The sequence below is a fragment of the Manacus vitellinus genome, unplaced genomic scaffold (assembly GCF_001715985.3).
Source record: "Manacus vitellinus isolate BGI_N305 unplaced genomic scaffold, ASM171598v3 scaffold_29_pilon, whole genome shotgun sequence".
Classification (NCBI taxonomy): Eukaryota; Metazoa; Chordata; class Aves; order Passeriformes; family Pipridae; genus Manacus; species Manacus vitellinus.
The window spans coordinates 9066396-9079731 of record NW_021940207.1 but is presented as its reverse complement, the minus strand read 5'-3'; the positions used below and the strand labels follow the sequence as shown (position 1 = coordinate 9079731).

The window sequence follows — 13336 nt, the reverse complement described above, 5'->3', positions numbered from 1 at the left end:
GTTTTTTGCTAATTTTCACTTAAATATTTTGGTTGTTTTATTTGTTTAAAAATTTCCTATGACTTTTTACCTGAAGCCTTGTCTGGTTGCTGCTGTTTAGATTTGGTTTTGCTCTTCCTTTCCTCTTCTCTCTTTTTTCATGAAGAAATGCCAACAGAATAAGCAATGTGGCAGTGAATTGCTTTAACACTTGCACCTCCAAATAACATCCAGAATGGAATGTGTCCATGGTAACCAGGATGCACTTACAACACTTTCCATCTTTTTAATCTATGCAAATAATATAGGTACTACAAAGTCTATGCATTATTTTTATTTGAAATAACCACATGCTAAGAAATTATCAAGGTACTTGCAGATTGTCCCGGGTATTTGTACATAAGGAAGTTTTTTAATGCAATTGACAGTTTGTTCCACTGTAAATCAAAGAATAATGTTTAGAAAAATCACAGTGGTGTTCAACAAAATTACTTGAATATTTTACTTTTCCTGTGCCTCTGCATGTTGGCCTGATCTTTCCATTTTGGCAGAGAGTTCTACTGCAGTGTGCTTCCTGGTATAACAATTAAAAGGAGGTAAGATTATGGAAATATGTATTGCTGTATTTTTTTTTTAAATTAGTATTAAAATGCTTTGGAATTTATACTTGCACACAATAATGCGAGAAAGTAAATTTTCATAGCCATGTTAAAACATCTGTTGTAATGCACAGGGGTATTTAATTTGTAGAGTATTGACTTAGTGTTTCATTTTAGAGTTTGTTGGATTGTATAAAGATAAAAATCTGATTCAAGAGTCTATAGACACATATGCCCACTCTAGTGTTTGGATTAAAGACGTTCTTGTACACTCACATATACTTAAAGTTACATTACAGATAAATACACTCACACACACAAAATACTAAACAAAAAATACATGGAATACTTGCTGTGAAAAGTTTGTCTTGCTTACACCAGTGCAGAATTTGAGTATCTGCTATCTGTATACACTTTGTTCTGTTGTACTGTATATCCCATACTGAAAAGTATTGATTAATGTATTTAATTTACACATTGTAATCTGTGGTGCAACATGTTTCTGCTTTTTTAAGAATTAGACTTGTGTGTAGTTCATTTTCTGTACAACCTTATAGATTTAATCTGTAGAATATTGTTCAAAAGTTAGAAAGCAATAGCTGTTAATCATTTTGGGTGAGTGGTTTTGGGGGCAGGTAGAACTATTTTCTTTTTCAGTAACACTTGGCATTTTCATGCTGAGAAATGGGGATTTTTGGTTTGGGTGTTCTGGTTTGTTTTTTTTTTAATAAATGTCACTTCCAACAGTAACATGAAAAAGCCCAGAGAAAGTCTATTAACCATGTTCCTTTTCTCCTTTAACAATGGGATTTTTCCCTATAGGATACTGTATTCTTGCATACCATGTTGAAGGGTGTGCAAGCTGAGGAACGTGTTACAAAGATGTCTTTTCTTTCTCTATTTGCATATCAGTTTTGTTCTGACCTTACTCTCACCTCGTGTTTTCCACAAATAAGAATGGCAGTAGCCCTACATGCTGATTCTCCCTACACTGCCAGAGATAAAAAGAGCTTTTGGAAGTACAGTACAGCATTCAGTGTCCTATTATCCCCGTGGTGGGCTGCAAACATACCAGTTCTAAAGCCTTCCCAGGCACTAAAATCGTCTCTGAAACAGAATGACAAGGGCTTTACAATCACTTCTGCATTGAATCCTCATGTTACCACTAGTATATGAAAGGATGTTATTTTAGCAACATGGTAATCTATATTGTGCATGTCCATTGCAGAACTGTTAATTCTGCTACGATCAAATGTTTCAGTGGTGTGGTTTACTTTTCGTGTATTAAATTCTAAAATGCAGATTGGATGAATATTTTTTGCCTTCAAAGAGGCAACTGTTTCACTGCAAAGGAATAAAGATTGTGCGTGTATTGTAAAATAGGATGAACTTACGTAACTGAGTAGGATGTTTTTTTCATTTATTCACATAATAAGGGTACAGAGTATTGCAGATATGTCTGAGCTGTAATTGAAGCTATTCTGTATGTATGCAATCAGAAATATGATTTAGCATTCTGATTACCCCCTATAATTGATGTATTAGCCACAATAGCCATCAAAATGATAAATTTTAGCTGTCTATATTTGACATTCAAATGTAGATGTTAAGCCTTTATTCAAACTTGTTTACTGTTGCTATAGCTAAGAGATTAACAAAGTAAAAGAAAGACTTGAAAAATACAGAAATGACTGGTGTCTTAGCAGATCATCTGGAATCTGAGCTTTAATTTGAAAATTAGTGATGAAAGTGAATGCAACTCTTTGGGAGTTACAAATACTTAATTCTCAACTTTAAAATCTACATTTTATCACTGAAATACCAGTGAGATCTAAAGTTAAATTTGATGTTGAGAGATGTAAACACTGTTGTCAGATCTGATTTGTAATGATAAATTTAACTCTGTTCTTCGGTCAGTATATGTGAGTATTGACTGTTAACTCAAGGCTTGCTTTCAGTTTTCATTTTCAACATGCCAGTAGGAAAAATAAAGCTCTGTGGAGTTTGTTTTTTATATACACATATAAAACACATATGTGTTTATATAAAATATATATGTGTGTGTGTTCACCTCACTAGTATTCTCATTTGTCAGTTGTATCACTCATATCAGGAATCCACCTATAGATATGACAATGTAAAGCCTTCACTTTTCTCAATGAACTGGAAGGAAATAAACCATATTAATATTAGTAAGACTAGAATATATGTTCTTTTAACCTTGCCTACAATAGCAAGGGAATCTTACTTGTGGCTTGGAGTGTGATCTTTACTAGCATGAAGGGAGAAACGTGATTATGACTTTCCTCTCCTGTAGACCCAGCTGTGACAACAACAAAAAGAAAGTCAATATTAAAAGCTGACACGCTGTTTAAGCACACAGGTAATGTTTTAAGAGAACTCTGGGAAAATTACTGATAGTCAGGGCCACTTATTCTCCAGCATTTCATAGCTACCTAATTTACTATTCATAGTAATTTTTTGTCTCAGTTGCATGCTTTGTAATGCAGATTTTCTTTTTCTGTCTCTGAAAATGTGAGTTGAACATGTACTTCTGGAGTGCCTTTTCCAGAGTTTTCAGACAGTCTTAAGTGCTGAGCCTTTGAACTGTCCTATTAATTTTGATTTTAACAAAATGTTAAAATCACAGTGTAACTTCCAACACTACCACTTTTGAATGCCTGAGCAGTTGAATGAGTATTTCTTCTTATCAGGCATTAAATTATGTGGTTAAATTGTGTTTCTATGACTAAATGAAAAACAAAACCAGAATGTTTATAGTTTTACCAGTTGAGATGTCTTTAAATGTGTGTTTATTTCTACAAACAATTTGCATGCAGGGGTTGGGAATGTTTTCTTTGTATGTAAAAACATTTCACACTTGTTCTAGGTGCATTCTGGGATGTTTATTGTCCTTTGAAGCATGTTTTAGGGCTGCTGGTAAAGTAACCATGGTCTGATCTCTTACAATAACTTTGTTTTGGGACTGTAGTAATATTTCCACAATCTGACACCTGAATCTAAGTATTTATCTCATGGTACTTGATACTCATTTCTTCTGCTTTTTTTCTTTTTCTTCTTCCACAATTGTGGCCACTTAGGAGTGAATTTCATCAATTAAGACCTGGAGAAATTAAAGAATCCCAGGAGGATTTTTTGATGATTCATCTCTTCATAGGAGATGATAATAAAAATTACAAATTTGTGGTGGCATATAATGGAATAACATAGCAATATTGGTCTGTAATAACTTCCTGAAAGATGTGATTGCTTTGGCTAATAGACTTTTTTCCTATGAATTTATTAATATAAATTAATGTATGAATACAGGAAAAAACAAAAAGCTGTGACAGTAAATCTAAATATATTATAAAACCCAGCAACACTGATAGTTTCATTATAAGACAATGACAGAGATTTTAGCAACAAAAATAGGCCAGGAAGCAATATTTTTATGGGTAATAACTCATAATGCTCTGTGGCAGCCCATTTGTTTTTATGGCCACCTGGATTCCCAGTCTGATTTAACACAAGTAGCCACAAAGGCTGCAGGTAGTTGGGACTATGCAAGTGCAACATGACTTCAGGAGCTGCAGCCAGAAAAACATCACTAAATAAACCTCAAAGGTAGACTGGCCACTGAGAACATCTGAAATAATGATGCATTTCCCCAAAATTCTGTGGAACTGTGTGTCCCAAGTAGTTATTGCTTTGCATCTTCCTATAATCTTCGTTCTCAGTAATGGATTAACTTTAAGAGATGGTCATGTCACAAGATATGGTGGATCCTGATCATGGCTCACAGAGGAACGTATCCTGAAAATACTAAGCCAAAGACACATTAATTCACTAACTGGAGGGAATAGATGAGGTGAGCCATGACCTAGTCTGGAAATGGAGAAGTTCATAACTGCACCTGCAGGGACTGCAGTTGAGATCTGAGGCTTTTGTAGCCCAAGAGACCTGACAGGACACCTTGGATTGGGGAGATTTTATTCTTTTTTAAATAAACTGCTCTTGTATTCTGTTTGTGTACAGATATTGAAAAAAATAGTTACAGATGTGACTTCATATTTATCCTATTTTTATTATGAACTTGAAAGGGGTCATTTTCAAATGAAGTCCTGTTTTTCTCATCAACAGTTTTCGGTAGACATCATCTTATTGAATCATCATCTTATCTGAGTAAGTTGCCCAGGGAGGTGCTGGAGTCACTGTCTCTGGAAGTGTGCAAGAGGTGTCTGGATGTGACAAGGGTGGTTATGGTGGTGCTGGGTTGATGGTTGGACTACATGATCTTGAGGGTCTCTTCCAGCCTTGATGATTCTAGGATTCCATGGTTATTTACTCCTGGGTGGAGGAGGTCTGCTCTCCCGAGAAGTATATGAATCCTGGGTAAGTGGTATGGTGGTAGGGAAGAGGGTAACATTATATATCTCTTTTCAAGAATAAACTTGACTGTATCTTCATTTATGATCTCGGATAAGACCAACATGTTCCCTATGCTTTGCTTATTAAAATCTAACACTTCCTACGGCACAATCCAGAGATTTTTAGCCCTGGTGATTTAGCGTGGTCTGCACTTCTATGTTTAGGTTTGTGTTTCTCATTCCCTCTATAACTTTTGCAGCTGATCGATATCAAGTGATCTGATAGGAACAGTGACACCTCCTTAGGCCGTTGGGTGGGAGGCTGCAGGTGAGCACTGTTGCTGTTCCAGGGACGGACACAGCACACCTCCTAACCTCAAGTGACTGCATATGTGTCTGAACCATGGAAAAAGTCTCAATCAGCACTCACAGTCCATGACAAAACCAATCTTTAATTCCAGTTATTACTGCTTGTTTTGACTAGAAGGGGAATGAATGTATCCTGAACCAGTAGAAAATGGACTGCCTGTTGGATTTGGCTCAGGCTCAGGGTGTCTTTAAATATGCTGGGGTTTTGCAGTAGACGTTCATAATTGCTCTGTTAGTTGAAGCAGAGTTGTACCACATTTTAATTTGTGGCAAAATTGATCATCAATTTTTATAAACTTGAGCTTTCAAAGAAGTATTTTTCTATACTTTTTTGTTTACCACTGGTGGATTTATTTTATTTACCTCATAAAAGTAGATTTGACATGTGAATATATGTTAGTGAGAAGGATTTTAGTGGGTTTTTTTCCATTGCTTATAGTGTAACATTTTCCTGCAGCATTTGATATTAGTATGATGTCACAATAAAACATCTGTTTTACATTACCTGGGTACAGTGATTCAAATGATTACATTATTGTTAACATGCAGTTTTCTACTATTACTCTGTGTGTTTTCAGTAGGTTACAAATAAGATCTGCCTGCTTTTTCTTGAAAAGTATTGCTGGTAGTTCAGAGGCTTCCTATCCCATAGGAAGTATTGAAAGCCACAGTTGCCATTCTTTTCTAACATTTGATTATTTCTTCCTTCTACAATCATCTCAAAATTTGGGAGTTTCCCCTCAATTTTTTATTAAAATTATCATATAAGATAAAAGTGCTTTGTTTTCAGAAAAGTGCTAATATAAATAGAAGTATTATGAGAATAAATTACTATGTTTGTGAGAAATTGTATTGTTATCCTGACACTATTTCTGTCCATAGCTCTTGCTGTTCCACACAATCAGATGTTTTTACACCTCCTCACCTCCTGTTAAAGGGAGCTTTGCTGCTCCTAAGTATTCACAAATTATCATTTTTTCTCTTAATTCTCCACAAATATATATATAGGAATTATACATATATATATGTACTGGAATAATATTCTAGTTATCCTTACTGATTTTTTTGCTAAATGAGTTCAAAGAAAAAACTCATCATCATCCCCATGGTTTGCTGCTAAATATTTGGTACATACCCCAGCCACCAAAGTGTTTTCCTGTTAAGTATTGGTATTTCCTGTTGTTATCTCCTAGTTTTCATTCCTAAGATTTTATCTGTTTTCATGGTTTGTTTTTTTTTTAAAGAAAGGTGCTTAAACAGTTAGCATTAGCATTTTAGTAAATTTATAGTAACTACCATACACCTATAAACATCTGTGTTTGATTTGAAATGTTTTCTGTTCTTTTTGGACAGTGAAATAACTTATCATTAGTTTCTTTTCATAATCTCCATCAAGCCAAGAGGGTACAGCAAGGTTTTATATATGGTTTTGCAGTGATGGAAAATAAATTGATGATAGTGTCGAGCAAGAGAAGAGAGGTCTACTTATATTTCTGGATGAGTGAACAAATAGTACAACTCATCAAATAGTCTCCAGCACTCACAGGATGAAATTTTCATAGAAAACTTGAAGTTCAATAGATTTTCATAGTTAGTTCATCATTAGCTGCAGATACATTAATAAAGCAAAATAAACACAGCTAAATATATTTTAAAACAGCCAAAACAGATCACATTATTATTTCTAGAAATAAATCATTTTAAAGAAAAACTCAGATATTCATGTGGTAGCCTGCTTAATCTTCAACATGAAATACCTGCTCAGTGTATTTCATCATCATCATCATTCCCAGTACGTGAAGATTTTGATCATCCTTACATACCAGCCTGAATTAATCAGCCCAACCATTTTTAGTTGACTGTGTAGATCATTTTGTACTTGCATAAGGAATTTGAGGAAAATTACCAACCATATAGAACTGACATGCTTGGAAAGCAAAAAAGCAAAGGAGAACTGACAGCAAACTGCACTTGCAGCACGGAAATGAAAGCTTGCATAATATTGGGCCACCTACCCAAAGGCATTAGCTTCCTTCTCCATAGCTACCTTAGGAATATTTGGAAGGAAAAAAGAAGGAAAGTTTCTTAACATCTTAGCAGTGAAATCATGTAATTTTCAAAGCTCTTTCAAATGTAGCCACGTAAGCTTGAATTTTGTAACTAATCTTATAAAATACTTTGGAAGGAAAATGGCTGCATCAAAATTGGCCTGTAGTTAGTATAGTTTCAATTTCCATGGTTCTGTTTCTCTCTTTTTATCACTCTAATGTACATGAGAAGATAGATTCTAGTCAGTTAAAACAAAAACAAACCAACCAACAAACAAAAAAGCAATAAAAAGACACCACTTTGGATGTATTAAAAAAAATTTCCAAATATAAAAAATACTAATTCTGCTTTAAATTTTGATTGTGTATGAAAAGGCAAAAAAAGTCCTGTACTAATCTGGATGACTGCATTCATTTTGTTAGATCTTAGGAAATCAAAATCTTCATTAGACGTGTAGCAAATTGAATTCGGGATTCTGTTTTATAATGAACTAGTAATTTTATTACAGCAATTTGATAAAATAGATAAGTGATCTGAAGAAATAGTGTTGAACACAAAAGGCCAAGTTCCAAGTGGGACACAGAAGCAGAAATAATTGACTGTATGGCTGCACGATGGGAAGTAGCTCACTAAGTAGGAAACCTACAAAGAGAGAATTTGGTGTATTAGATTATAAAGGAATGAGCCAAAAAATGTCATATACTGAGTAATTAGCACAGTCATTATGTAAAAAGATCTATATGTATGTGGAAAAGTGGATCCAAAAATGGTTCTGGCTGTTCATGTTAAATGTTATTTTCTCTAGAAAACATAAAAAAAAAAATAAGCTGACTGTTGGTTTTGGTTTTGGTTTTTTTTAAAGATGTATGTGAATAACTTGAGATTATTGATAAGAAACTTTAGACTTTTACAAGTCTGTTGTCACTTGGGTTTGGTTTCATTTTTTTTCCCTGTACTGTTTGGTGCCAAAGTTCTGGAATCTGTGGCGAGATAAGTATGACTTCCTGGAACGGCTTCCTGTCCCATTGCTCCTGTACATCATTTCCTTTCTGGAGCTTGAAGATATTGCCAGACTTTCTCAAGTTTCACACAGGTCTGAAACAGTAAAAATTTTGGCATGTTGGTTTTGATTCATCTCATTGGTTTAACATAATCATCAATCTGTCTGCTTTACTTAAGTAAAGTAAGGGTTGTCTCTTTATTGAGCTAGATCTTAGAGAGATAGTGCTTATCCTGCAAACCTTTATTTTATAATAGACACAATGATGCAGACAATTCCATTGCCACCCGTGGCTGGATGTTATGCCCTACTTCCAGGATTAAGTACTGGAAATGTAAAACCTTTGCTTTGTGTTATGATTCGTATTATTGTAATGTTTAGAAACTTCAGCCACAGCCTGGGATCCCCTTATGTTAGGCTCATTAGCAAACAAAAAGTCACTGCCATTCCTTACATTTACATCTGTGACAAAAGACAGGAGCACAAGGAAAGAGATTTTTTCTTTTTTTTTTCTTTTTCTTTTCTTTTTTTTTGTTAGACTTCACTGCAAGAAACTGTAAGAAACACAGGAGGAGAAAGAGATGACTTTATGCTTGCTCGCTAGGAAGCTCTTTCCAGCTATCAGGAAAGCATGAGAAATAGTATGAACATGTTGAATTTAAACTTTAAAGAGAGAATAACAGAAGTCACCACTATTGGCTGCCTGGAGCTCAGAGCAGCCTGCCTGTGCTGAATGAGGGGTAACGAATTGGAAGGGTAGCCTGGCCATTGCAGAATGAGGGGCAATCTGTCCCTCATATTGAAAAGTCCTTCATATAGAAAAGTCATATTGGAAAGGCCTTTGAAAGGTCATCTGTTCCAGCTTCCTGGTCTGTGCAGGGTCAGGAAATTGGGATAGAAAGATAATGTGTTCAGAGCTATGATCTGGGAAGCTTTTTTTTGTGGGTCTGAAAACTGTATTTTCTATCCCAGTCAGAGCCTGAGAAAAGGCTGCTGCAATAACTCCAGTAGGGGGAGAAAAAGATTTTAGCTTATGAAAAACAGGAAGAGAAATGTTTTAAAGAGAAAAATAACTTCTTATCCCCAAGGGTGCTGTAGGAGCCTAGAATGAAGCCTGTCAAGTTATGAGTTGAGCAGTTAATGAAAACATAATGGTGAGACCTTATGAAAAAGTTAAAACCAGGTTTAGTTGTCTTGAGTCTGCTGTGACAACTAGATACACTCTGAAAGACTTCAGAGACACAGATTAACTGTGTAGTGTGGAGACAGGGATGTGTCTGGTACAGAGCACATCTCCAAACTGTATCAGGATGAGATTGCTCCCAATAGATTGCTTTCTATTATTTTGAAGCTACATGGGTCAACATTTCAAGTTGTGTGTCAGACTGCTGGCAGTCCCAGAGGACGTGGCTGTGCTGCAAAGGTGTTACAGATGCTTCAGCAAGACAGAGTTCAAGTGAGCACAGAAATAGGAGACAGTGCAAAGAAAGCACAGGAGAACATGGCGAGTCAGGAAAATAGAGCATGTCATTAATTTAGAGATGAAGGCCAGATGGGAGGAGATAAGCTTGCTGAGGTCTGGGCTTTATTTCAGTTTGCAGATAAAACAGTTGATATTGTGACTGGGAAACAACTGGTTAGAGAGTAAGGGAATAAAAACAACTAAAGGAGAGGAAGAGAATGGATAGAAGAGAGGTCAGGAAATTATTTGTTAGTATATCTGGAATTCATCTGTCATTTTGCAGACTGTGAGTGGAGCAGGATGAAGTACTGTGCAGGGCAATAAACTTTTCATTAGTTTAACATAAAGCCTTGGATATTCTGGAATTTAAGGAAATCCTAGAAAGAATTAAGTTGCATGATAAGAAAGATAAAATTTTGGGACAATGAAATAACCTACTAGAACTAGTAGGTTCTCTTTCATCTCAGAAGTATTTTTATGGAATTAAAAATTTGCCCCAATAATATGAGTTTTCATTTCCAAAATAACTCACGTGTAGGCTGGAATGCTGCTCTCTGTGGAATTATAAAATACCGTATTCGCATTTTACATTTTTGTCCCGGCACAAGGGCAGGGCGGGACTCGTTTCGGTTGTTTTGGGACGAGCCTCCTGCAGAATTCCCGGTGCTGCGGGGCCGTTCGGCCGCCAGAGGGCGCCGGGCCCCGGGGCACGGCCGGAGCAGCGGGAACGGGGAAGAGCCGCGGGAACGGCGGGAGCGGCTGCGCTCTGCTTCCGATATTTATGGTTAATTTTTCTTAACACAACACTGTGTTTGGAAATAAAAACATTGGATAATAAAAACCAGCCTCTGCTATTTTTCACGGTGTCCATTTCTCAGGGGAAAAGCTGAATGGGGGAGAGGCAGAGAGAAAGCAGAAATTCAAAGAAAACTTTTAAAAGGTATATATTTTCATTTCGGCACTCCTACAGCAGTTTTGCCTCAGTGATCCCTGCTTTTCCTTTGCTAAAACGTGCTGGGATGTTGTGTGTGCCTGCACAAGAACAAACAGTTCACACGTACAGTGACAGCTTTGCTGTAGGCAGTGAATTAAACAGTTTAAGGTGTTCAGCTCCATCAGCAGTAACACAAGTTATACCAGGACTTTTGCTGTTCTACTTCTGTTACCACTTACCAGCCACCTGAATTGGAGTCATCGAGTACAACTGCACTTAGGTCCCTGCAATTGCACATGTAGAGAAGTGGAACGTTTGGGGAAAAATCAGTGTTGCTGTGCTCTTGTATTACTTACTATGGGTAGATAATACATAATGACACAGAGTATCTTCCTAATTTTTTTTGGTGATAGTTCTGTCATCTAATAAATTACATTATTTTTTCTTCCTCTTTATAATATTTTTACCTGATTTTTTTATGGAGTCATTCTGAAAGAGAGAAGCATCTCCTGACAAACAGGCTTAATCCTTACAGTACTTCTGAAAGTTGCCTAAAATTGCATTTCTGTGGTAAGCCCAAGGCTTCTCTTACGTCCTTGAAAACACACTTGTATTTCTGATGTGATTTCTACATCCTGACAAGTCTTTTGGCATCAACTTACCCAGACTGGTTGATTTCAGAGCAGGTGTATCAATCACATACCAGGAGATTATGGCATTACAGCTGCTTTTAGTGTGACAGAAAGGCCTTTGATATCATACCAGAAGAAGCTTCTCAGATATTTCACAGAGCAACATGGGATATCTTGCACTGGCAACTCTGGGCAAAACTTCCACTGATATCTTGTGAATTTTAACTAAAACTGTGTCTTTCAAGATACGTGGGCAGCTCACACTGCAAGTGACCTTGATACAAGGCCTCTGTGCTGTCTAAACACATTCTGTGTGGTAGAATAATCACCAATGAGTAAGCCAAATTATGATTTCTAACCCTCTACTTTCTCTTACAACTACCTGTGTGACAGTGTGCTATGGGAAACTATTGTGGAGAACTTGCGTGACACAATCACACCTGAAATGAAGGAGCTGGCATAGGAAGTGGGCTGGAAACCATTCTCTGCACACAGATGTCCACTGCAGCTACAGCTCTGAAGGAGGAGGCAGAAACAAGATGTTCAGAACAAATAACTGAATAAAGGTTCATTTTTCACTGAAGCAATTGTTGTAAGGTGTGGGTTTGCTGTTTATTGGGTCAAACACATGGACTTCTTTACTGAGGAAAGCAGATTTCTTTAAGGATTGAAAGAGGAAAACCAAAATATGTCTTACTAGGAGCAACATGTAAACAATACAATCTTTAATATGTTGGGCATCCTGAAACTGCGTTACAATCAGCATCATAGCAGCTACTAGTAATATAAATGGTTGTGGCTTCTTTGTACTTCTTCATTCTGACTTGTCTGGTTTGTATATCTCCTATCCACTCCCTGGCTTATAGCAGATGCTGTGGCATTGTCATTAGTACCCTTCCAGAAGCATCTATCACTTCGTGCTAGAAAAATTGCTCTTGAGCACTGGGCCTTTTACTGTCCCCCTGGTAAATCTGCAGTGTTTACAGGCCAATAACATGGAGCTGGTTTCCAGAGTTTGATGTGTGTTGAAATGTTTTTAAATTAATTATCTAAACTTCAAACAAATAATAATTTTGTCACCAAGAAGAAACTTCTTTGGAGACTGAGAGTGTGGATCAGATGATCATCCTCACCTTGGACAATCCTTGAACACCATGTTAGAGGCACTCTGCCAGGATGGCAAATGGGAAACGTGTTTCCTTCATCCTGCTGATGCAGGAACTAATTTACTTCCATTGTTCAAGTTGCATATTTGATAAGAGATATTTTTTGTCTTTCAAGACTATAACAATGGTTCCTTAAGAGTGTATATATGTATGTATATATCAATATTCTGGAAGCATTTGGTGATCATTGATCTTAGAAGAAACACATATATATCCTTTCTTCTTTGTGATTCTTTCATTTTAGGATAATGATAAATACAAATTTCATTATGCAGATAAAACACTATCCTAACTGAATTAATAAATGAACAGAAAGTGTATTTTTGGGTAATGTAACTTTATTCCCAACATACGGCCCATAGAAAGATATAATGCAGATATCACAAGTGAACAGCATATTATTTATTACTGTAATATGCAAATAAAGTTACTTTTGACAAAAGACAAGGTGAAGATCTATGTATGAAGAGTACATATCTTTCAAAAAGAAAAAAAAAGGAAAATAAGGGAAATCGTCACTTCAATATATATATTTCACAGATAAAAGATAGCTCAGTTAAAATAAGCTATCAGCAGCATTCACAACAAGAAGACATTAAACCTGTAACAAAGAACTGATGTGAAAGTTTATGTGAGCATCTTCTCCAACAAAAAAAGCTGATTTTAAGAAGTTACTGTGTGTTCACACCATGTGTTGCAGTTCAGTGCCACCTCAGTTGTTTTATGTGACTTTTAAAGGCCATACATAACTACTATATGATTGAACTGATCTAAAT

General features: G+C 36.2%; 1 protein-coding gene across 1 annotated transcript; it reads left to right on the top strand.

Moving 5' to 3' along the window:
* The first annotated feature begins 658 nt into the window (after positions 1-658).
* Positions 659-11950, top strand: FBXO36 (F-box protein 36). Its single transcript, XM_025895353.1, is given in 5 exon segments — positions 659-668; positions 3604-3808; positions 5896-5972; positions 8270-8458; positions 11766-11950. Coding segments are annotated over 5 exon segments (666 nt in total).
* Positions 11951-13336: the final 1386 nt, after the last annotated feature.